Genomic DNA, 24,473 nt, shown 5'->3' on the forward strand with positions numbered 1-24,473 from the left:
GCGCCCATCCTTGGGGTTGGCTGCTCCTACCCCAGACCATGACACCGTGACTTGGTGGTGGTGGTGTTTTATATTTGGCCAAAATATTCTGGTTTAGATACAGATATTTACAGAAGGTAGGGAGGAAGGGGGACCAAGCCAGAGAGGGGCAAGTATATGTACAAGGCTGAGCTGCAGAGGGCTACAACGTCCATAGAAGTAGGTTCTTCTGCACGTCTTCATCTCACATAACAACGTCTGTTTCTCGTGTGTGGAGACGGTGGCCACTGCCCACCCAGGCACCAGCAGCAGGAGATTGTCTGACTTGGGAGGCAGTGGGGTTTACAGGAGCCCAGGGGATCCTTTCCGCTCTCCTAGGAGCCAGTAAGTTCGCATCTTTCCTTTTCCCTGGAAGCGGGCAGTGGACATAATTCAGATTCCTCTATGTTACTCCCCGAGTCCCCCCATGTCCCCCAGGATTCCCACAGGGGCTTTCATCCTCCCTTTCCAAATCCTCCCCGTGACCTGCCGTCACCTTCATCTCCACGTCCCCCCGGAGCTCTAGCTGGAAGCAACCCAGCTCATCCAGGGCATCCTTGGTGGTAGAGGACACGTGGATCTTCAGGGCTGCGGGGCCGGGGTGGGGGGAGAGTCAGGAGCTGGTGGCGCTGGAGAGCACCAAGCAAGCACCCCCGTGCTTCCAGCGCACATGTCCCTCGAGGTGAAAGGTGCCCAAGGATAGGGCACTTCAGGACCGAGATCTCTCCGGTTGAGAGATTTGGAGGCACAGGAGAAAGCGGGAGCTACTGAGGCCAAGGCTGGGGCAGGAGGCTGATGTCTCACCTTGGCCATTGGACTCCATTCTAGAAGCGGTGTTCACTGTGTCGCCGAAAAGACAGTAGCGGGGCATTTTCAGGCCAACAACCCCTGCGCAGACTGGCCCTGGGAAAAGAAATGGGTTGGGAGGGCCTGGGAAGGGTGGCGACTAGGGGTGCAGTGAGAGTCAGCCTTACCAGTGTGGACCCCTATGCGCAGCCTCAGCTGGTCATGCGGCCGGTGGCGGATGCGGAACGAAGAAACGGCCTCCAGTAAGGCTAGGGCCATCCGAGCAATCTCTGGGGCGTGGCGCTGCCCGTTTCGGCCTGGGAGGCCAGACACCACCATGTAGGCATCCCCAATTGTCTCCACCTGATTGAGAGTGGGCATTAGAAGGTTTCCTCGCTCTGAATCAGCGGGAAAGGGGAATAGTAGGAGGTAAGCTGGACACCACCAGGAGTCCTCATGACAGCCTACTAGGGCAGAACATAGCCTAGGGGACTACATGTCATTGCCTGAGGGTCTGTGGGGAACGGGGTGGGGGTGGGGGGCTGGGAATCTTAAAGCCCTCCCTCCCCACCCCAGCGCCTGGGGAAAACTCAGAAACCCTTGGCTGAATGGAAGGACAGCCTGCCTGCAACAGGAGCAGGAGCGAGAGGTGGGAAGCCAGGAGCCAGGCTCAATCTTGGAGCCCAAAGGCCTCCAGCAGCCCAGACTGCCCAAGGTGGGAAGACACACACTTGACTTTGTCACTGACTGAAACCAAGTAAGAGGGTGTCCTTGTTAAGAAATACACACTAGGCCGGCGCCACGGCTCACTAGGCTAATCCTCCGCCTTGCGGCGCCAACACACCGGGTTCTAGTCCCGGTTGGGGCGCCGGATTCTATCCCGGTTGCCCCTCTTCCAGGCCAGCTCTCTGCTGTGGCCAGGGAGTGCAGAGGAGGATGGCCCAAGTGCTTGGGTCCTGCACCCGCATGGGAGACCAGGAGAAGCACCTGGCTCCTGCCATCGGATCAGCGCGGTGCGCCGGCCGCAGCGCGCCAGCCGCGGCGGCCATTGGAGGATGAACCAACGGCAAAAAGGAAGACCTTTCTCTCTGTCTCTCTCTCTCACTGTCCACCCTGCCTGTCAAAAAAAAAAAAAAAAAAAGAAAAAAAAGAAATACACACTAAATACTTAGAGATAAAGGGGTACTGTGTCTGAAACTCTCACATGGTTCGGAAAAATTATCATAGGGATAGACATATACCTTTTTAAAATAAATCAAATGGATCTGGGCAAAAGATTTATAGGAGTTCTTTATGACAGAAACAACAGAGGTGCTAGCGTGAGTCTAAAGGGCAGGAACAGGAGTGGATATTAATCTTCTACCACACACAAATAAATAAACAAAAGAACAAATCCATTATCCCCAGATATACAGATAAAACAACTGAGGCTCAAGGAGATCCTATTACTTACCCAGGGCAACAATGGCAAAGCCAATAATCAAATCCAGATCATTTTTATTCCAAAGGACAGTAAACTCTGCCCTCTGTCAGCTCAATTACGTCAACAAAAAAGGCTCTACTATATTTGTTCATAGCCTGCCCTTCACCTCACTCAACCTATCTGTACCTACATCCTGTATGATTCTTCCATGTCTGGAGGGGACTGGAAAGAAATGATGGAAAAGCTGTTGTTTATACCCCTGGGGAGACCGGGGCTAAATTCTGGGATGGTTCTGATTGGGGAAGCATAATAAGTCATAAGAAATTAGACTGAAGTGTACAATTACAGTGCTCCCACACGAGGGTGCAGAAGACCCTGGAGCAAAAACTGATGGAGGAGGTCAGGCACGTCAGGTCCAGAGAGATTGAGTGATTTTTTTTTTTTTTTTTTTTTTTTTTTATTCTGAGAGACAGAGAAGGCTCTCATCTGCTGGCTCACTTCCCAATGCCCACAAGGGCTAGGGCTGGGCTGCACCAAAGGCAGGAGCCAGGAACTCAATACGGGTCTCCCACACGAGTGGCCAGAACCCAACTACTTGAGCCATCGCTGCTGCGTTCCGGGGTCTGCATTAGCAGGACGCTGGAATGAGGAGCAGAGCCAGGACTCAAACGAGGCTCTCTGATATGGGACACGGGCATCTTAACTGTCAGGCTAAATGCCCACATGATCTCGTCGGGAAGGCAGCCCTGACTCTCACCTTGTAGACGTCAAAGTTGTCAATTATGGCGTCAAAGCAGGTGTACAGGTCATTAAGAAGTGTCACCACCTAATGGGGATGGAAAAGCAGAGGCTTTCAGACTTGTACCCAACTTTCTAAGAATTCTTAACACATGAGCCATAAGATATGGGAGCTCTAGAACAAACGAATCGTCCCTACTCCTCAGGCTCCCAGGTCCCTGACCCACCCACGACCTCTCACCTGCATGGGGGTGCTCTCTGCCGACAGCGCTGTGAAGCCAACGATGTCACTGAAGTAGATGGTAACACTGTCAAAGGCCTCCGCCTGAACAGTCTCTCCCCGCTTTAGCTGCTCTGCCACTGAACTAGGACACAAGGGTGCAGCTGTGAACCAGATGCCAAGGAGGAGACTGGAAAGGGGTACACGGCTGCAGGGGAGGAGACTGGAAAGGGGTACACGGCTGTAGCGGAGACGACTTGGTGGAGAGAAAGGAAAGTGGCTGGGAAAACATACAATCTAGGGCAGGGCAAGGGGCGCAGGCAGTGGGGGATGGCAGGGCCTCCCTGTGCAGGCAACCAGGTGTCTCAAGGCGGGACTGCTGCACATCCACTCACTGGGGCAAGGGCATCGTAGAGCAGTGTCCTAAGAAGGGATGAGAAGCCAGAAAGAGGGCAGCAAGATGTGAAAAAGCAGGGTTCTGAGGCTTGGGATATGAGTGCTTGGGAGCGTGATGAGCCAGGGGCCAACGGAGAATAATCCCCAAGGAAAATTCTGGAAGGAGGACAAAGGTCTCACTGGGGTAGAATCTGGTAGAGCAGAGCCTCAGCCTTGCGCTTCTCCTCCAGGTAGGCCTGCGTGCGTTCCTCCACCAGCTTCTCCAGGTTATTGGCATACTGCTCCATGCGCAGCAGGAGGTTGTCCAATATGCTGGTGCCACCTTCCCTGGGGGACAAGATGTGGCACCTTTGCCAGGACTCCCAGGACTTCCTCCCCACCCCACCTTCCAGCCCCGCCAGCACCCCCTCACCCACTAAGACTGAGGGGGCTTCCGCCTCCGGGGAGCTCCTGCCCCTCGCTACTCCCTCACTTGTTAAAGCGGCGTATGAAGCCCTTAATCTGTCCGAAGTCTGGTCGCTCGGCCGGGTCTTGGGCCCAGCATCGCTCCATCAGCAGAACTAGCTCCTCATTCAGCTGGGTCCGGTCGATGCTCGGCCGGAAATATGGCCGCTGACCATTGCGCACCTTCTGGACGATCTCTGAGGGCGATGAAAGGTCTGGATGAAACACAGGGTCCCCGCAGGAAGAAGAGGCGGCGGGCAGTGGGTTGACTCTCACCTTTTGGGCTGAGGTCCAGGCCTTCCAAGTAGAAAGGCCCACTGCGAAGTGCTATCTCCTGCAGGATGATCCCAAAGCTATAGACGTCAGCCTTCTGCATGCCGGTGGTTGGCAAGGAGTTCCCACTGAGCAGCTCTGGGGCGGTCCACAGCTTCTCTGAAAAGGAGGACCAGGCTAGCCAGGCCTCCAAAAGAGGGTGTCCCCAAGTCCACCAGGCTAATTCCCATAATGCTCCCCAACATGAAAATGCAACAGGAAAAGCAGGCATGGGGGCGGGCCTCACTGGCATAGAGGGCGTGGCTGTCATCCGGTTCAGCAGTTGATCGGAAGCTGGCCAGGCCGTAGTCTGTGATTTTGAGGACAAAACGGCTATCCACCACACAGTTGGAGGACTTGAGACTCCCATGGGATGAAATAATGCTGTTGTGGAGAAAGGCCATACCCTGCAGGACACAGATGGAGTCACGGGACTGTACCATACGTTCCTTAGAATGTTCCCTCGCCCGGGACCGGCACTGTGACGTAGTAGGTTAAGCCTCCGCCTGCAGTGTCAGCATCCTGTAGGGATGCCAGTTCGAGTCCTAGCTGTTCCATTTCTGATCCAGCTTCCTGCTAATGCACCTGGAAAAGCAGTGGAGGAGGGCCCAAGTGCTTGGGCCCCTACACCCACTTGCGAGACCCAGAGGAAGCTCCTGGCTCCTGGCTTCAGATCAGCCCAGCTCCTGCTGTTACAGCCATTTGGGGAGTGAACCAGCAGATGAAAGTCCCCTCTCTCTTTCTTTCTTTCTCTGTAACTCTGCCTCTCAAATAATTTAAAAAAAAAAAAAAAAAAAAAGAATATCCCCTCTCCATGAGATGGACACTAACCAGCTGTCTAAAGATCTGGGGACCCTACCAAGAGCGGGCTGAGGGGCAGTTAAGACACCCACGTGCCATATCAGAGTGCCCCCAGCTCCTGACTCTACCCTCTGCTGACGTGGAACCTGCAGGGCTGGGGTAATGGCTCAGGGGGTTGGCTTCTGCCACCCACGTGGGAGATCTGGATGGAGTGCACCTCCTGGACCTTTGAGGGCATCTGGGGAGTGAACCAGCAGAGGGGAGCCTGCACTTGCTTCCTCACCCCTCCACTCTCTCTCTGCCTCCAAATAAATTAATTAATTGAAAAAATAGTAAACTGATTTTGGAAAGCATCCTTTGCACAATTTCCACTCAAGGAAGCTGGCAGAATAGGAAAGACATCCCTTCCTGGTACCATAAGCAGCAAACAGGCACCCAGGCACCAGGGAGAGGAAACACACTTAAGAGGAGGGATAGGGGAGCTGCCAATTTACTACCCTAGAAAGGGAAACCCATCTTCTTTTTTTTTTTTTTTTCTTTATTTCACAGATAGAGTTAGTGAGAGAGAGAGAGACAGAGAGAAAGGTCTTCCTTCCATTGGTTCACCCCCCAAATGGCCGCCGTGGCCGGCACTATGCCGATCCGAAGCCAGGAGCCAGGTGCTTCCTCCTGGTCTCCCTTGTGGGTGCAGGGGCCCAAGCACCTGGGCCATCCTCCACTGCCTTCCTGGGCCACAGCAGAGAGCTGGACTGGAAGAGGAGCAACCGGGACTAGAACCCGGTGCCCATATGGGATGCTGGTGCTGCAGGCGGAGGATTAACCAAGCAAGCCACAGCGCCAGCCCCGGGGAAACCCATCTTCTGAGCAATGAGTTCCCACTGAGCAGTAGTGAAAGGAACATAACCATAAGGTTGAATGCCAAGAGTGATATGACACCTATTCGGGCTGGTAGTTAGGAAGCCATGGCTTGAGACCCACATACCAAGAGCAGCTGAACTTTAATCCATCTGTGTATAGGCAAGCAAGTCAGGGTGGAGGAGGACTGTGACCTGCTACTACAGGGAGTGCTGGCTCAGGGAGAAAGTGGAGAGAAGAGAAAATTACAATACCCGGGAAAGTGGTCACAAGTGGGTAACAGCTGCGGAGCCAAGGCACAAGCCTGAAACTGCAGACCCAGTGGGGCCAGAGGAGAGGACGCACGCCTCTGAGGAAGACAGGTCTTAAAGGAGCAGTGCTTCCCAAAACCACAACCCTCAGGGCCCACGCAAGTCAGGTCCTGGTGGGACAGAAAGGAGTCAAGGTTCTGTATGCTGACCCCAAACACTCTGTGTGAAGGGTAGCTCTGGTCTTAACAATTCGTACCTCTAGTCCATGTGAACTCTTCCCTTTCATTTATTTTATTTTTTATTTGAAACGCAGAGTTACAAAGAGGAGAGAGAGAGAGAGAGAGAGAGAGAGAGAGAGAGAGAGAGAGAGAATATCTTCCACCCACTGACTCATTCCCCCTATGACCACCAACAGCCAGTGCTGGGCCTGGCCGGAGCCAGGAGCCTGGAACTCCATTCAGGTCTCCCACATGGTTGCAGGGACTCAAACACGTGGGCTGTCTTCCACTCCTTTCCCAGGAGCATCAGCAGGGAGCTGGATAGGAAGTGGAGCAGCTGAGACTTGAACCAGTGCCCACATAGGATGCTGGCATCACAGGCGGCAGCCTAACCTGCGGCACCACAGCGCCGGTCCCTCCCTTTTATTTTAGGCATCAACCAAACGTTTGGGAATCACCAAATCTGTGAATTTCATTTCACGGAAACTACAAAGGACACTTTCCAAAATCACAGAAATGATCAGGCTGACTCTGTTCAAAGCCACTTTTTCATCAAATTGCTGTTCTCCAAGAGTCATGTTTTTCTTCTATGTATCGTCACACCTGTAGTTGACTGCTACTTCAACTTGCTCTAGTACTTTAGCTCTCATTTGATGGCAGATTTTCTTACACACACACACACACACATTTTAAAATAACTTCATCAGAGTTTAGCAGAAAAGCAAAGCCATTGTCGGGCAGCGTGTGGTCTTCCACTAGGCTTGCTCCCAGGCTGAGACTTGCTTCTGGACACACAGGCAGAGCTTTCGCTGCAGGGGGGTAAGCCACTGCCTGAAGCATCAGCATTCATGACAGAGCACTGGGGTTCAAATCCTGGCTTCTCTGTTTCTGACCCAGCTCCCTGCTACTGTCCTCGGGAAAGCAGCAGCAGATGGCCTAAGTCCTTGGGCCCCTGACATCCACTTGGGAGACTCAGATGTAATTCTAGACTCCCTGGCCATTATGGCCATTTGGACAGTAAACCAGCAGATGGAAGATTTCTTTCTCTGCACTCCCATCCACTTTCTCTGTTACTCTGCCTTTCAAATAAGTAAAAATAAGTCTTTTAAAAATTAAAAAAAAAAAAAAAACTGTCTACCTGTCCAACCCCTGGAAAACCGAATTTTATGCCTCCATTAATCCATAGGCTTTTGGGTCATTTGAAAATAGCTGAAACCTAGTCTACTGGAGGGATACTAAAGGCTTAGTACAATCTTTCTTGGTTTCTTTTTTGTACAAGTAAATGTTCTTTTTAAATTTTCAGTTTTCTGAGCAAAATAACAGACATGCCAACTACTTGTCAGAGAGTCCAATGATGAGAGGAAAAACAGGAGATAAGAATTTCAGAGAATCCACTCATCTTTTCTGTTCCAAAGGATTTAATTTTTTTAATGTTTTATTTATTTATTTAGGAGGCAGAAAGAGAGAGAGAGAGGATATATATGAATGAATGAGTGCACTCCCATCCACTGGTTCACTCCCCAAATGCCCACCCACAATGGCCAGGAGCCAGGAACTCAACCCAGGTCTCCCCCACGGGTGGCAGGAACACAATGACTTGAGCCATCACTGCTGCCTCCCCAGGTCTGCACCAACAGGAAGCTGGAGCCAGGCATTGAATCCAAGGGCTCTGACGTGGGACACAGTGTCTCACAGTCAGTGTCTTAATTGCTGGGCTAAATGCGCCCCCTGCCATCAGCCACTGCACTCTTGGAGGTAAAAGAGAAGCTGGGGAGACATCTGAGACACCTAGCACAGAAAGACAAAAATCCTCTACAGGCACCAGACTCCAGCAGCAGGTACAACTCACTCCCCCCGTGTAAGCCCTAGGTCCCATGTTTGACCATTATTACCCAACACAGGCATGAGGGCAGATGGGGAGAACAAGCCTATCAGAGGATGGGACAGTGGAGAGAAACCTTAAGCAAACACAGGACAACGGAGACATTCTGAAGTGGATGACCTCTTAAGTAGGAGTAGGAAAGACTCACCTTAACAAGGTCATTAATGAGTGAATAACGGAACATCCAGTCCAAGTTGATGCTGTCATTTTCTAGAATATCCTGGTAAGTGACATGGAATAGATTATGTCTGTCCTAGGCCCACTGGCTTGTCACCTGGCAAAGAGTCAATGTAACTGAGCCAATCCCCTAACCCCACCACCACGGTCTCCTTCACCCAGCCCTCACCTGCAAACTCCCACGAGGACAATACTCGGTGACGATGCAGATGTTGGGAGGGTCTATGCAGGCCCCAATGAAGCGAGTGAGATGATTGAACTGGACATCTCTCATCTGCAGGAAGCCATCGGGAAGAAGAGAACTGAGCGAGCTTAGAAATCCACCACGACATGGAAATATCCTTCTCTTGGTTGTGCCTACAGCTTAAACTCATGTATAAATAAGCCCCGGGATGACTTGTGAGTGCGCCCCTGGCCCTGCTAGCCAACGCTCCTACCCTGTGGTCTTCCCCAGCCCTGCTCCCCTCTCCCCCTCCACCCAGGTGCATCACATACATGTTTGAGTTCAAACAGAACTTGCCGGGTCAGCTCAATGCGCTTCTTGTTCACGTGTTTGATGGCCACAACATTTCCCTGATAGCGAGGGTGGAAGGGGAAACGGAAAGTGAGTACCAGGTGTTTCTGGGCGCCAGGGGATACTGGAGAGCTGTGGGAGTGTCCAGGAGCTCAGCTGGGCCCAGAGCGGGGTCATGGGGGCAGCGGGGGCAGATGGGGATGAGACCGGATGAAATGGTGGGGACCAGAACAAGCGGACGACTGTTCACCTTGAAGTGACCGGTGTTGGCAAAGATCTGGTATTTCCCATGGGCTGTCATGAGCGAGCCGTAACTGGATCCCCGCTGGGGCCAAGGGCAACATGGAGGCGGAAGGATGAAAGGAACATTAGATGGTGGTGGTAGTGCAGGGGCTATCATTACAGGCCAGTGTGCTGGGAGAGGTCCAAGGGAAGAAAGGACAGCAACTCAGAGGGAGGCAGACGACAGCTGAGACGAGGGCTCACCAGCGACAGCGTGAGGCGGCTGCCTGCGCCTTTGTGATAGCGCTCTGAGTTGCCGAACTGCAGCTCTTCCCAGCGGATGCGCCACAGCATGCTGGCCAGCTCCTTCTCCAGCATCAGCTTCCTGTAAGGACTGCACACCTCAGCTGACTGGCAAGCCCAGCCCTGCCACCCCCTCAGCTACCATGCGGCTGCAAGGTGCTCCAGCTGGTACAGCCGAGGGCCGCGCGCACCGAAAGTGCACGCCCCAGGCACACTTCCAAATACAGGGTGCACCAGAGGAAAATCACCTTTGACCTCGGCCCCACTCTAAATGACCAGTTAGCATGACCAGTCTAGAACCCAAAGTGGAACAGACTCCCAGCCTGAAGACAACTACGGAGAAAGGCCAGGGAGGACCTGCTGTCAGGTATAAGAGGAGGCCCTGGCCCCTACCCCACATTCTTGGGCCCAGCTGTCCTCGGAGGCTGTGTGGCATCGTGGCCGGCCAGGGAGGGGCCCAGAACTCACCGGAAAATCAGGAAGCTGGAAACGCCAAACATGATGAAGGTGATGCCTGTGCCCAGAGCCACAATGGCCAGTGTCGAGAGAGGAGCTGAAGGGGAGAGGGAGACCCTGAGAAAGACTGTGGGGGCGGTGGGCTGCCCAGTGGGGAGGGGTGAGGCTCAGGTGGGGGGGAGCAGACAGATTTCCCAAGGGAAGTGAGCAAGGAGGGAGGGTAGCAGAGTGGAGAGGCAGCAGGGGTAGAGGCAAGGGGAGGAAGTGTAGCTCCCAGGCCCTGCACACACCCACTTTTATCACAGGATGGGTCGTCCAAGTCAAAGGCACAGGGGGGGTTGTCCAGGGGGGGCGCCCCCTTCACCCAGGCAATAGGCCGTTCTGTCCACCAGATCTGCTTCTCGGCTCCCGAGTAGTGGGCTGCAGGCTGCGAGGAAGCAGAAAGCTGGGCCCGCGGGGCTGCTGCCCGAGACACTGCGATTCTGCTTGTCCCCCTGTCAGGAGGGGGCTCCCCCAGAGAAGATAAGCCCCTGCCTCTAGGCCCTTTGGCTCTGCCCTCTCTGGGGACCCTAGAAGGCTGACTTCTGCAAGGCCACCATCCCTTCCCTGCCCCTCCCCCATCACCTGGAAGTCCCCAGAATCCAGGTCTCCCATGGCCCACAGGACGAAATCGGTCTCCCGGTCATTGTTCTTGTCCATAACAACCAAGCCAGTCACCCCTAAGAGAGCAAAGAGCAGCCGTTACTTTGAGGTCTCCCCTAGACCCCCTCCTCTCCCCTGGCCCCTCCAGCTGCCTCAGAGCCTGTGCCCACCCCTGCTCCTGAGATGTGCCCACCCATGCCACGTCCTCCAGCCCCTGCTGACGCCCCCTGCTGCTCCGACCTGTTCTTCTTCGGCCCACTCCGCTCCCGAGCCCGGCCCCAGCCCTCAGGGGCGCTGTCAGCCCCGTTCCTTACCGTGGTATCTCCGTCCCTGCATCTTCTCCACAATCCGCAGCCCGTCCTCCCGGGTGCCTCCTTCCTGGAGGGTCTCGTTCAGGACTTCAGCATAGAGCAGGATGCCGTCGTAGAAGCAGCCAGCAATGAGGTTCATCTGGGGGTGGCAACTCTCTCCAAACGTCCTGCCAGGCCCCTGCCCGACCCCCGACCCCCAGCTCTGGGCTCCCTTGTACCTCTTCTCACCTCTGCTTTACTCCCCCCCCCCCCTTCCACCTCACTGGACCCCGGGGCACGAGGAAATGTCCTGGATAGGAGCCACAGCCACCGCTGGATGCTGAGCTGGGGCAGAGGAGTCCTGCTCACAGGCCGGCCTCTCTCGGGGAGAAGACAGGGAGCTGCTTACCAGGGAGGGGGCCAGCTCCACGCCGAAATCTTCTCGGGCTCTTATCAGCAGACGATTCTGGAACTCCTGATACTCAGGATTTGGGGGTTCCCGGTACGTGATCACCAGCACAGTCTGTACCAGCAGAACACGGGGAGAAGTGAATGGGATTCCAGGTGGGCAAGACGGGAGGCAGGACAGGGAGATTTGGTGAAATGTACATGATCTATAACACACAGGGGTGAGTCTGAAGGCTGAAAGGAGACTAAGCTCTGCGTGTGTGTGTGTGTGTGCAAGTGTGCACGTGCGGTGTGCTCAGTACCTCTGGGGGGAGGGGACAGCACTCCTCCAGGAAAGGCAGACAGCACTGCTTGTGGGAAGGGGGAGACCGGGCGGTAACCACAAAAGCCCATCATCTTCCCCAACTCCCTGCCACACCCAAGGCCTCCTGGCGGGCTGCCCCAGCTCTCACAGCCCCTCTTTTCCTCTCCTTTTGGGGTATCCGTCCACTATCGGGGACAACACGGGTCATCTGCTCCTCCCTGGTGTGTTCATTACTGTCTACATTAGCAATAACACGATGACGTCACTGTTCGGGCCACTCAGAGCGCCTGCGCCCGGTGAAGGAAAGAGATTCCAGGCTCCAGGCGGTACTCGGATGCCGCGATTCCACCTGTGAGAAGCTGAGTTCACACAGCTCGCCTGCAGAGGACACTTCCCACAAGCATCACTGTCTTGCTTAAGAGACATGTGTCACAGGGACAAACTCCCAGAAGTCACATGCCACACACCACACACATTTCACAGATAAGCAAATGGCACATGGGCTCAGCCAGGCACACATCTCCCTGGCGCGTGAGTCAGCATGTCCGTCTCTCATCCAAGTGCCTGCCCGGCTCCTGTGAGCCACGCGGGTGGCCCCTGCCTTAGCTACAGTCTCCGCTGAGACCAGTCCCTGCTCAGACACCAAACTGGCATCACAGGGTCAGGGAGAGACTTCAGCTCACCACGACTGTGAAGGCGATAACTTACAATCCAGGCACTTTGGCCAGTTTTGTGCATTCCTGCCATGGAAAGCACACGTAGACTGTGAGACCGCACCTGCATCCCCTGCGCGCACCATGAGCTGTCTGGGGTGGAGTGACAGGCAGCGGAAGCCAGCTTCCACCTTGCACTCATCGTATCAGACTGCGGTTTTCTCTGCAGCGTGTGAGCGCTTGATCACACCCTCCTGACATCCTTCCACACTCAGGCAAAACATAAAGGGGAGGAGGACGAAGGGTGAGGTGGGCAGGGTTCAGTAGGCGACACCTGCTGCAGGAATACAAGACATTCGGAGAGGCAGGGCACCGACGATGAAAAGCACAAGAGCTGGAGAAGATCAGATTTAATACAATTTGTATTTCACTTAAGGCTGAGGGTGGGTTTTTTATTCTCTAGGCTGCTTTGTTCCCTTGGCTGGCAGTTATCAAACATGTTGGTCTCAAGATGGCCGGACAGCCTTACATGTTACTGAGGACCCTAAGAAACTTGTGTTTATGTGGAGTAAATCTATAGATATTGGCCATATTATAAATTAAAGCTGATACATTTTGAGAACACAAGAGCACACAAGGGGTTGGCATTGTGGCACAGCAGGTTAAGCTACTGCCTGTAACACCAGAATCCCATATGAGCACCAGTGCAAGTCCCAGCTGCTCCACTTCGAACCCAGCTTCCTGGAAAGGCACCTGGGAAAGCAGTGGAAGACGGTCCAAGTGCTTGGGCCCCTGACACCCATGTTGGAGACCTGGATGAAGGTCCTGGCTCCTGGTTTCAGCCTGGCCCAGCCCTTCCCATTGTAGCCATTTGGGGAGTGACCCAGTGGATGGAAGATATCTCTCTTTCCCTTTGGCCTCTATAACTCTGCCTTTCAAATAAATAAGTAAATCTTAAAAAAAAAAAAAAGAAAAGAAAGAAAAAAGATAAAAAATAAAAGTTCACACAAGCCATCCACAGCTGCCAGAGTGATGACATTATCCCACAATGGAACCTCTGGAAAACTCCACTGTATAAGGACAGCAGAATGAGTGGCAAAGGCAAAGAACAGCAAAGTATTATTTTTCAGTTTTTACCTGTGGTCCCCCAAAGGATTTCTGTGGCCCCCAGGATCCCAAGACCATACTTTGAAAACTGTTAGGCTAGACTGTTTTTGCTGTGGCTCCCAGCTACTTAAAAAAACAAAAACAAAACCCCAAAAACCCCAAGCAGTTTTACTCAGGAGCTAGAAGGAGGGGAAGGTAGGTAACTGTGGCCCCAGATGGACAAAAAACAAGCGAAGTCTGCCAGAACTGGGCTTGGCAGTGGGCAGAAGCCAGGAGTGCACCTGAGAAAGGTGCCCTGCAGGAGGCACCTGTGGGCTCACCCACACTGCGACCTGCTCTGCTCAGAGGGCCGTGCTGCCAGCCAAGGCCTGAGGGGACAAGGGACAGTCTCCACACAGAGATCCTGCCTCCCGCAGCCTCCAGCTATGGCTCTCTCCTGCCGTGGCTGCTTCGTCCCCTATCTGCAACCAGTCTCCTGCGGAGCCCCCACCTACGACCTCCCCCTGGATTCCCGTCTTGCCATCCTCTGGCTCCCCGGAGTCCAGTCATCTATCCATGCGGTTCGTTCCACTACATCTGCCCTTCTCCCCTACCCTGGTTGACCACTTTGATTTCCAAATCCTGGCAGCTCCATTCTTGGCCAGAAGAACTCCTAGACCTACCCTCCCTCTCCCCAACACACACCTTAATTAATGCCAACCTACTACATGCTAGACGTGTGGAATACGAGGATGAACGTGATCCCTAACCTCAGTGGCTACGGCTGGATGGGAGAGAAAAATCCCATGGACACACTTCATCTCAGGGTCCCCTAGCCCAGGAGCGGCCATCCCGAGGCTCTTTCCGGCCATGACACTCTCCTGGAAAAACTCTGGGCATCTGTGCCACGGTTTCCTCGCCTGTCTGGCCCCGTGCTCAGGCTGGCCTGGTCTGGGACTCCAACAGGACAAGTGTCTCTTGGGAAAGGGCTCTCTGCTCTCTCCTCCTTGGCTGCAGCTGGCCACCCAGGTCCCCTCCCCACCCCGCACCCCTGCCTCAGCCCTGGGAGACAGCGAGCAGCTTGGCGACGCCCCTGCCCTCGTCCTTTCCCACCCTTGACCCTGGTCTTCCCTCAGCGTATTTCTGACTGCCTGCTGCCCTTCTCCCTCTTCATCATTCTGTCTGAATCATGTGAGGCAGAGAGCCGTGAACGAACAGGCTGACATGACTGACTGGAAGGTGACAACAGCCCTCCTCTCCCTGCGCTAAGCCCTGGGGACCCTTGGCTAACAGAAGTCCTCACACGAGAAACACAGGTTCTTCTTCCACAGAGAGAAGGCAGCCCTCCCACCCGGAACATCCATCAGCCTCCCCTGGCCACGGCAGCTGAAGCACAATCTTCTAGCTATTCCCTTCTCGCACCACACCCTTCCCTCCCTCCCTCCCTCTCTCTCTCTCTCTCTCTCTCTCTCTCTCTCTCAATAACACATGGCAATATGTTCCTATAATTGCATTCACTGTGTATTTGTTCATTCTCCGGGGACTTCCTCTGCTCTGTTCTCTACTGCATACCAGCACCTGGAACCTAGTGCAGGTGCTCCATCAACACCAGTGGGATGAGCCAAGTCTTCAAACGTACAAACACGCAGTAAACAACGTGCTGAGTTCCACAGAGCCAGAGTGAAGCACAAGAGAACAGAACTCAGTGCAGCCTGGGGATTCGGAAGGGCAAAGAACAGGCCTGGGTCTTAAAGAACGTGGCAACGACATGCAGACAGGCCACCATGAGAAGGCTGCTTTAGGAAAAGCTTAGAGCAGAAACAAAGCCTGTCCCACCACCTCCCCTGTGCAAGTGTGACAACCACAGGCTCATAGTCAGCCATGCCAACAGGTGTGTCATTCAGTAGGACACACTGCTCAGTCCCGACCAAATACAAAATCATAGCCCGTGACACCTTACTCACTCAGGAAGAATGGCCACCCAGGTCCAGCTCTTTTTTTTTTTTTTTTTTTTTTTTTTTTTTTTACAGGCAGAGTTAGAGAGAAAGACAGAGAGGAAGGTCTTCCTTTTCCATTGGTTCACCCCCCAAGTGGCCGCTACAGCCAGCCAGGAGCCAGGTGCTTCCTCCTGGTCTCCCATGGGGTACAGGGCCCAAGGACTTGGGCCATCCTCCACTGCCTTCCCGGGCCACAGCAGAGAGCTGGCCTGGAAGAGGGGCAACCGGGACAGAATCCACCGCCCCAACCAGGACTAGAACCCGGTATGCCGGCGCCACAGGTGGAGGATTAGCCTAGTGAGCCATGGCACCGGCCCAGGTCCAGCTCTTAAACACACTGACTTGGAACCAAGAAACTCAGTGGGAAAAGGACCTTAAGGCTATCCTGAGAGCCACCTCAAACCCTTTATGGAATGAACATGCATAAATAAATGGGAAACACTTAGATACATACATTAGTGGGGAATCAGTAGAGGGGGTGGGGGAACATTGGCGGGGATGACTGTGAGAGGGAGAGAGGGCACAAAGGCATGAGGGCAGGAGGGGGCCTGGGGCCGGGGAGCCTGAGAGACGTCCGACCAGTCGGTGGTCTCAGCCCTGCGAGGGAAGACTGGAAATGTGGGGGACAGCACACTACAGAACATCTCAACCGTCACAGCGAGGGGTCAGCATTGCATTTAGCAGCAAACAAGTCCCAGGAGCTTGGAGCCGAGGAGTGAAGCAGGCAGTCAGGCCAGCCGTCCCTACAAGCTCTCTCTGGAAGCCATGTGTCCTGTGCCTCCCCCGGGCACCCTAGTTCAAGGGCACCGCCTCAGGCTCCTCTAACCCAACCGGAGTTCTGTCACCACACTGGTCCTCACGAAACTCTGAAGACCTCCAATGCAAGTCCTAGAGTTCTCCTTAATCGGGTTATACCTTTGCCATCCCTGTACCTAATTTGAGCGAACTCTTCCCTCTTGTCAGGTCAGCATCTTCCTGGTCCTCCAAACAGCCCCGTTCCAGGCTTTTTCTCTTTGCTCCGGCAGCTCGGATTCCCTCTCTCCTGCTCCGCGAATATGACCTCTACCACCAAGGTCACCATAGGATCTCACTTCCTGTACAAAAGGCTTCGTCCCTAAACCCAGGCCACAGCGACTGTTCCTCCTCGGAACCACTGCGGTTCTCAGCGTCCGTTCCAGCCACGCCATCACACCCCTTCTCTCAAACTCTACATAACTGTGCCACAGGGACGCCTCACCTCTCTAGGGACGTGGGAGCCCTGCGAGGGCGGGGTGAGGCTCAGGTCCTTCCCTGGACTTTGCTCCCCTGTGGTCTACTGCTGGCACTTAGGAAAGTCAGTGTTCCAGGATCTCTGGAGCTGGCCAAAGTCAGCCCTAGCAGAAGACACACTAAGAGTCCCGGGGGGCGGGGTAGGGGGCAGATTGACACCGGACTCCAACAGGCTCTCACATCACGCCAGGTCTATCGCAATTCCTGCCCTGTTCCTGGAGGTCCTGTGGGGACCTCCAACAAAGCACTTCCTCCTGCAGACTCAGCCAGAAAGATACCTGGAAGGCCTCCCTGAGGGCCTGGGCCTGCTCCTGGGTGCGGTTGTCCTGCCAGGGCCGGCCTGTAGAGCGCGTGGGGCCCGCACGGAGACTCTCCCCAAAGACGTCCAGGTAAAAGAAGACGTAGTCCCCATTGGTCAGGTTCTCCCTCTGGGCCTGGAGCAGGATCTCATGCAGCATCTCCAGAGGACCGCAGATGTACACAACTGGGAGCAGGTAGAAGACAGAGGAGCACCTGAGACAGCATCCAGCCGCCCCTGCCCTCCCGGAACCGAGTGCCTCTCCCTCCTCAGCCAGAAAGTGCCCTGACCTATGCACCCCCAGCAGATGCTCCCCCTCCCTCCCCATGGAGTGCGGGTCCTGAGTACCCTGGGGCCGCCTGGACCATCTGGCAGAAGTCAGGGCCTGACCTCACCCTCCAGGAGGAGGGTGCGCTCATCTACAGTCCCTCCATTCCCCAGGGCTCAGCTGCTGCCCCCTCCCCTCCCTGCCCAGCCTCCCCACTTCCCACCTCCTCCCTAGGCTCAGAGGCAAAAGCCGGGAGCCTGTTTGTGGAGGCCTCGCGACTTTTTGCTGCCACCAAGATGTCCTGGGGCCCCAGTCTGGGAGATCTCTGCTCACAGACAGGCGTGGGTTTCAGGGTGGCATCCACCCCTCCGGGGGCACCCACCCTGCTCCCCGCCTCCACATTCTCCCTCTGGTCCAAGCTTCATCCCCCCACCCCACTCCACACGCACACAGCGCACTCCTACTCCTTGTTTACATCTGCCTATGGTGTCTACAAGCTGCCGGCAAAGCACGTGGGCCCTGGCACAGGTGCTCTGTCCCCAACCACCACATACATACAGCTCAGCCCTCCAACGCGGACCTCCACCTACAGCTTCCCAGGCCTGAGCTCCAGCTCCCCCATACTCCACTCCCGACCCTAACACGGCCCCGGGCCACACTCACTGCGCCCGTTGGCCCGGATGAAGTGGGTGGCCTGCTCAGGGCCCCCTGGCTCCCGGGCGTACACCTGGTGCTGCACACTGAGGTTGTTGCCCTGCAGGGCCTCGAAGACGCCCTCGATGGTGAAGTAGTGAGGCCGGTCATCGGTGCGAGCGTCCAGATACAGCAGGGCAGCGCGGGAGGTCCAGTTGAAGTGCTCGTGCAAGGTCACCACGAACTCACCCAGCTTGGGCGCCGAGGGGCCCGTGCGAACCAGGGTGCGGTAATGCTCGTTTTTAGCCGCAAAGCCAGAAGCCACAGCACCCGCAGTCAGCAGGGGCAGGCGCCAGTGCGAGGCAAAGCGGGCCACAGAGGCGGCGGGGTACACGCAGCCGGGGCCCAAGAGCAGGTCAGGGTCGTGGTACAGCTTGAGGTCCACGGCGCGCAGCGGTGCCAGGTACTCGGAGCAGGCGCCATCTAGTTCGGAGCTGACAAACCGCAGGTCCACGGGCAGTGCCCGGCCCAGCGCCTCCACGGCCAGTGCCACAGCAGGACCCACCCGTGGCCAGGCCCAGGCGTAGCTCAGGTTGTGCTCCGGCAGCACCACCGCCAGCGTCAGATTCCGCGCCCCCGGAGGACGCACCCCACCTGCCAGGGCTGCCACCAACAGCAGGAGTGATGGCAAGGCCATGGGGATAAAGCAGCGGTGGGGCCGCTCTGGCCTAGCCGGGAGGCACGAGCACCACCCAGCCTGGAGCCTGGGGAAGAGGCGCGGGCCGAGGCGGCCGGGCCCCGCAAAGTGCTGGGGACCCGGACCCGACCGGAGGAGAGGGGAGGCCGCTTGGGGTGCGGAGGGGGTGGGCCGCCAGCCTAGGGCCAGCACGGCGCACTAGGGGAAGGGTGGCAGGAGGAGGCACGGACAGACGGAAGGGGCCCGCGGCCGGGATGGGGACAGGGAGCCCTGAAGTGGCCTGAGGAGCAACGGGGAATCCGAGGCTGGGATGGGGTTGGGGGCGGGGGTGAACTGGTACGAAGAAACGGCCTGGGGGCACCTCACGGCCGAAGGGGCTGGGAGGCCGGGGAGCTGCGGGGAACCGGACCAAAGGGGCGGCGAGGCGGGAGGGCGCCCGCGGCGCGGACGGTCTGGGACATGGGCGGGCGGGGAGCAAAGCGAGGCCTGGGCCGGAGGGGAGGGGAAGGCAGGGGTGAGTCTCCTGTGAAGGCTTCTCCCGAAGCTCCTGCTAGGACTAACGGGCCCGGGCGCTGGTCCCATCCGGAGCTGCGGCGGCCCCGCCCGTGTCCCCAGCTCCGTTCCGCTCCGCTCCTCCTGGGCCCCGGCGGCCGGCGCTTCCTCCCGCCCCCCGCCTGGGCCCCCGCGCGCGCCGCTCGTCCGGGTCAGGTCGCCTCGGCCCGGCGCGTCTCCGCTAGCTGCGCCGGCGGCGGCGGCCGAGTGCGACTCCCCGGGCAGGCCGCCCGCGCCCGCCCCCGCGCCCGCCCCTCCTCCGCCCCGCCCGGCCCCACCCTCCGGCGCCCGCCGCCTCCCCCGCCCCCCACCCGGGCGCCCGGGACCTCCCTGTTCGCCAGCCCAGCCCCGGGAGCGCTGGGGGGCTCCCCGCGAGGGTCTCGCGGGCCTGCTGGGGGCCCCGGGCGTCCCCTGGCCTACAGGGCCTCCGCCAGGCCCCCTTCCATCACGTGGGGCCTGTCTTCTGCCCCTGACTCGGCTCCCTCTCCCTGGGGTCTCCCCTGAGCTCCCGGAGCCCCTCGCACACGCTTGTCTCTAGACAGCAGGCCGGGATCCCCAAGCCTCTGGTCACCTCAGCAGTGCCCCCCTAGTGAGCCATGCCGCCCTCCGGACGCCTCTGGGAGGCAGCGCCCGCTCAGGGTAGGACCGGCCCCACCAGCGCCCAGGGGCCCCACGCCCCACTCCTCGAGAGCCCCCCCCCCCCAGGCTCCCCTCCTCACCGGGCACTCGACCCTCCTCTCCCCGCCCCCCTGCCTGCCCCTGTGGCCTCCGCACATCCTCAGAGACCCACCGCGGCCCACCCCGGCTTCCAGCAGGCCATCTGCTCCGGGGCCTGCCCTTTCTTTTGTCCCCGCTGCACAGTCGGGCTAGCACCGGGTGAAAGCTTAGGGGCCGACTGCGCAGAACATCCCCGGAAGCGGTGGAGGCCCACTGTACCCCACCTTGGGTTCACCGGGTCTCAAGCTTCCTCCCTAGCGAGTTCACCCCAGATACCCCAGATCTGGAGTGTGCATCTGATCCTGTAGGGGATGACAACATGACTGCTGGGAGGGACAGCTAAGGGGCCTAGGGGACTTTTCTCAGACTGTCATAAAGGACGTGCTCTTAAACCCACTCTCCTCCCCGCGCTGAGAGACACTGCTTCTCTCCCCCACCCATTTTCAATCCACTTTTCCAGAAATCCCTGTGCCAAAACGCTAAGAGCTCCTGGAGGCGGGTGGGAAGGCAGGGCGAGGAGGGGCGCAGTTTCTCTGAGATGAAGGCGACACCTAGTGGTTGTGGAGGGGAAATGAAGGACAATGCCTTTTTATTCTTAGGCACAGTGTTTGTTTATTGAAGCTGGCTGCTTGCCTTGCACGAGCTCAGGGGGGATACGATGAAAGCCAAAGGGCCCAGTGCTGACCTTCGAGGGACATGCGTGTGGATTCCCTAGGGTGCAGAGGCCAAAAGAAACCCCCTGTGGCAATGTCTCTGGCCTCAAGCCCAGTGAAAAGGAAATCTTAGGACAGCTCCTTTGTAACACTGAGGAATGGGAACTGGAGTTTCAGGCTCCCCACACTGTTAGAGAAGGGATTTCGTCCTATCTGGGCTAGTCAAAGGGGTGATGGGACAACCTGGAAACTCTCCAACTTCAGACCAAACCAACCAAATCGTTGCGTTCCAAGCAACCAGACCCAGCTTTATGGGAGAAGCAAATACAAAATGGCAATTGCTGAAAGATACACAGAAGAATGCCAGGGCTACTGAGCATCTCGTGAACATATTGTTCCGTCTCCTGGTGCAAAGATCATCGAAAACTGAGTCCCAGAGAGAAGGTCCCTCTCCTCCAGCCCCACACGGCTTTTTAGGAGCAGGGCACAGCCTGCATCTGGCATCCGGCTTCCAGTCCTCTAAGCTGGGGCTCTCGGCAGCCATTCTGCCAATTCACAGGACTTGCAGTATGAAGTTACAGTGTAGTGGCCACCGGCAGCCCAGCTGGGTCCCTGACGCACCTGCAGATCCCGTGAGCACCAGCCACCACTGTTTGCCGGGTGAACTCGTTTATGTCAGTCTCCACATGACGAACAGCTCTTCATTTTACTGAAGATCATTCAAGGATGTGGCTCCTCCACTCTTCCTTCTGACTAGCCGCTTACACTACAGAGCAGGTAGAGATGGGAGATAAAAGTTCAACCATCTTGGGGGCTGGCGCTGTGGTGTATTGGGTAAAGGCACCACCTGCAGTGCCGGCATCCCATATGGAAGCCGGTTTGAGTCCCAGCTGCTCCTCTTCCAATCCAGCCCTCTGCTATGGCCTGGGAAAGCAGTGGAAGGTGGTCCAAGTCCTTGGACCCCTGCACCCACATGGGAGACCAGAAGAAGCTCCTGACTCCTGGCTTCAGATAGGCCCAGATCCAGCCATTGCAGCCATCTGAAGAGTGAATCGGCGGATGGAAGACTTTCTCCTTCTCTCTCTCTGCCTCTCTGTAACTGCCTTTCAAATAAATAAATAAATTTTAAAATAAGGAAAAAAAAAGTTAAACCATCTAATAAAGGTTTTTTAAAAAATTAACATCCAGTGGAATATTTCTTTTTTTTTTTTCATTTTTATTAGATAAATGAGAGCTTTGGCTATCTATACATTTCCATTATCCAAGCTATCCCTGCTCTCACTGACATGAACAGTAAGACTCTGGTTGTATTTGGTGACCCTACCAGCAATCCACACAAAGCCTGGGAAATCCACACACTCTGCTGGCCCGAGCAGCACCCCCCGAGGAGGGCCTAGCTTTCTCTCTGCGGGGCTGTTATGGCCTCCTACAACTGTCATTCCTTCTGGCCAGGTTTCTCTCAAATACTGATTAATGTTTCTGGATTTGTGTCTGGCCAGGAATTCAACTGCACAGCATCAGACTGGCTAATGCTACAAGTTGTGGGAGTTTCCAGATGCCCTGTTAGTGAAAAGAAATCCTTCCCGTGGTCCCGCTCAGGCCAAAGGCGCCTCAAGACCCCAGCAGACTCCTGGGAGCGCCACATGTGGTCATGTTAATCTCCACGGTATGCCCGGTTGCCCCAAACTGAACAGTTTCATAACTGACCTAATTTTGCAGCTAAATCTGGATCTCCAGTCTTGCCCTAGACCAGACCATGCTTCCCAGGCTTCCAGAATATTCCAAAGAAAGAAAGCATCTTCCAGGCTTCTCTCTGCTTGACCAGCCTGACCAGCAGACAAAGGTTATGGTTAAGGTGTGACCGTGCCCCCTGCACGGAAGCTGGACAGATCCAAGAGAACCTGCCAACAGAGGGCAGGGCACAGCCGAGGGACATCAGATCAAATGGGGCAGAAAAGATCATTGCAAGGCATGGGTGTCAACAGGACAAGGAGGAGGTAGTGTAAAAGAGAAGCGTAGTAAAGCAATAGAAGGCAAAGGAAGACTATTCAAATTCTTCCGTTTCTCTTCGGTCCCAGTGAGGGAGATACAGAACCCTGAAAATGCGTCCACTCATCGCTGCTCTCAATGGCCCCCCTCCACACACACACATCACTCAGCACACAGGATGGCTCCAGACCTGGGCTCCACTTCACTTTCTCAACGTCCTCAGAGAGCGGCTAGGATTGCTTGAAGGGCCAAAGAGTTTTTACTTCTGATTCACACATCTCGCCCTCTGGCAAGTTAGAAAGGGTTTTACATTTAAGATAGTCAAGTCCGATTCCAGCTTCCAGCTTCCCTGTGTTCTGCAAGGTGAGCTGGGGCCCTGCTCTGTGGGCCAGAAATCTCGACTTAGTGAAAACACGGTCCAGACGAGTCGTTTTCCAACAGGAAATGCTTTGCTGACGGCAATTCCTAAGAAAGGAATTTAAGAATTGTCAGCCATGTGCATCTTCAAGTCCCTGGTGGACTATGTTTCTTTCTTTTTTTTTTTTTTTTAAGATTTATTTATGTATTTGAAAGTCATAGTTACACAGAGAGAGAAGGAGAGGCAGAGAGAGAGAGAGAGAGAGAGAGGTCTTCCATCCACTGGTTCATTCTTCAACTGGACACAACAACTGGAGCTCTGCTGATCCGAAGCCAGGAGCCAGGGGCTTCCTCTGGGTCTTCCCACGAGGATTCAGGAGCCCAAGGACTTGGGCCATCTTCCATTGCTTTCCCAGGCCATAGCAGAGAGCTGGATTGGAAGTGGAGCAGCCGGGTCTTGAACTAGCACCCAAACGGGATGCCGGCACTGCAGGTGGCGGCTTTACCAGCTACGCCATAGTGCCGGCCCCTGGACCATGTTTCTTCTGTGCACTCCATCCAGGCCTGGACCAGTGCCTCCGGCAGTATGCAGGAAGGTGGTGGCAGAGCATGCACTGCTTCCCTGCGTTCCTGTGATCGCCCATCACCGCTGCTGCCGCCCCCAGGAACTACCTACCACCCCTTGGGCCCCTGCACCCACGTGGGAGACCCAGAAGAAGCCCCTGGCTCCTGGCTTTGGATTAGCACAGCTCCGGCCATTGTGCCCATTGGGGAGTGAACCAGTGGATGGAAGAAGACCTCTCTCTTTCTCTCTCTCTCTCTCTGTAACTCTGACTTTCAAATAAATAAATAAATCTTAAAAAAAAAAAAAAAAGAAAAGAAAAAAGGAAACAAAGGAACCACGATCACCCCAGCTTTTTCAGAACGGAAGTGGATTAATCACCGTTCTCATCTTTCACTCTGCTTAGAATTTTCTGGAGAAGTCCAAGGCTGGGAAGAGAGGCTAAGCTGAAACAGAACTGGGCTCCTGCTGCATGTGCCGCAGGTCACGACAAACAACGAATTGCTAAGCCGTGGCACTGCAGGGTTGGTGGGAGGACCAGACACTGAAAGAGGGGCTTGGAGAAACCCAAGTGGGAAAGGAAAAGCACCTAGAGTAGGATGATGGGGTAGTAATGCAGAGAGAGAGAGAGAGAGAGCGAGCTGAGGCCAATCGAAGGAAGAAATGGCAGGACTCAGTGGCAAACAGGATCCACACTCCAAAGCAAGGGTCCCAAAGGCAGACGCCCTAGGGGGCCAAGTAAGGGGCCGGGTGGGGACTGGCAACCCAGGAAGCCCTGCTCCATCTGAAGTGGACGCTGCTGCGCCCGGATGGAGCGCGGAGTTGCCAGTTCCTGTGATTTTTCCTTTGGTCCCGTTTCAAGGCTCTGGGTCTCCGGTCTCACCTCCCTCCAATCCGGTCTCCACAATGTATTCAGATGCCAAAGCGACCTTTTGAAACAAAAACCTAATTATGTCACTTCCCTGCTTAAAATCCTTAAATGAGTCCCCATGGAAGCTGTTTTTCAGACTGTTATTTTTAGCCGCAAAACCCTTCCTTCAACTAAAAGTTTATATGCAAAACAGAAAAAGAAAGAAAACCCA

The 24,473-nt window shown here is 55.6% G+C and overlaps 1 protein-coding gene across 1 annotated transcript; it reads right to left on the reverse strand.

Annotated features, from left to right (window-relative positions):
- Positions 1–57: 57 nt before the first annotated feature.
- NPR2 (natriuretic peptide receptor 2) lies at positions 58–19,203 on the reverse strand. Its single transcript, XM_062207980.1, has 22 exons — positions 17,895–19,203; positions 16,944–17,149; positions 11,358–11,471; positions 10,973–11,108; positions 10,641–10,735; positions 10,311–10,443; positions 10,029–10,113; positions 9,522–9,642; positions 9,286–9,360; positions 9,017–9,094; positions 8,691–8,795; positions 8,493–8,564; positions 4,585–4,744; positions 4,302–4,457; positions 4,054–4,222; positions 3,762–3,908; positions 3,207–3,330; positions 2,985–3,053; positions 993–1,167; positions 823–921; positions 515–606; positions 58–387 (listed from the first exon to the last, which is right to left on the reverse strand). The coding sequence occupies exons 1-22, from the start codon at positions 18,559–18,561 to the stop codon at positions 322–324; spliced, it is 3,144 nt and encodes a 1,047-aa protein (XP_062063964.1). The 5' UTR covers positions 18,562–19,203; the 3' UTR covers positions 58–321.
- Between the last annotated feature and the right edge of the window lie 5,270 nt (positions 19,204–24,473).

This window comes from Lepus europaeus, chromosome 12 (assembly GCF_033115175.1).
Source record: "Lepus europaeus isolate LE1 chromosome 12, mLepTim1.pri, whole genome shotgun sequence".
NCBI lineage: Eukaryota > Metazoa > Chordata > Mammalia > Lagomorpha > Leporidae > Lepus > Lepus europaeus.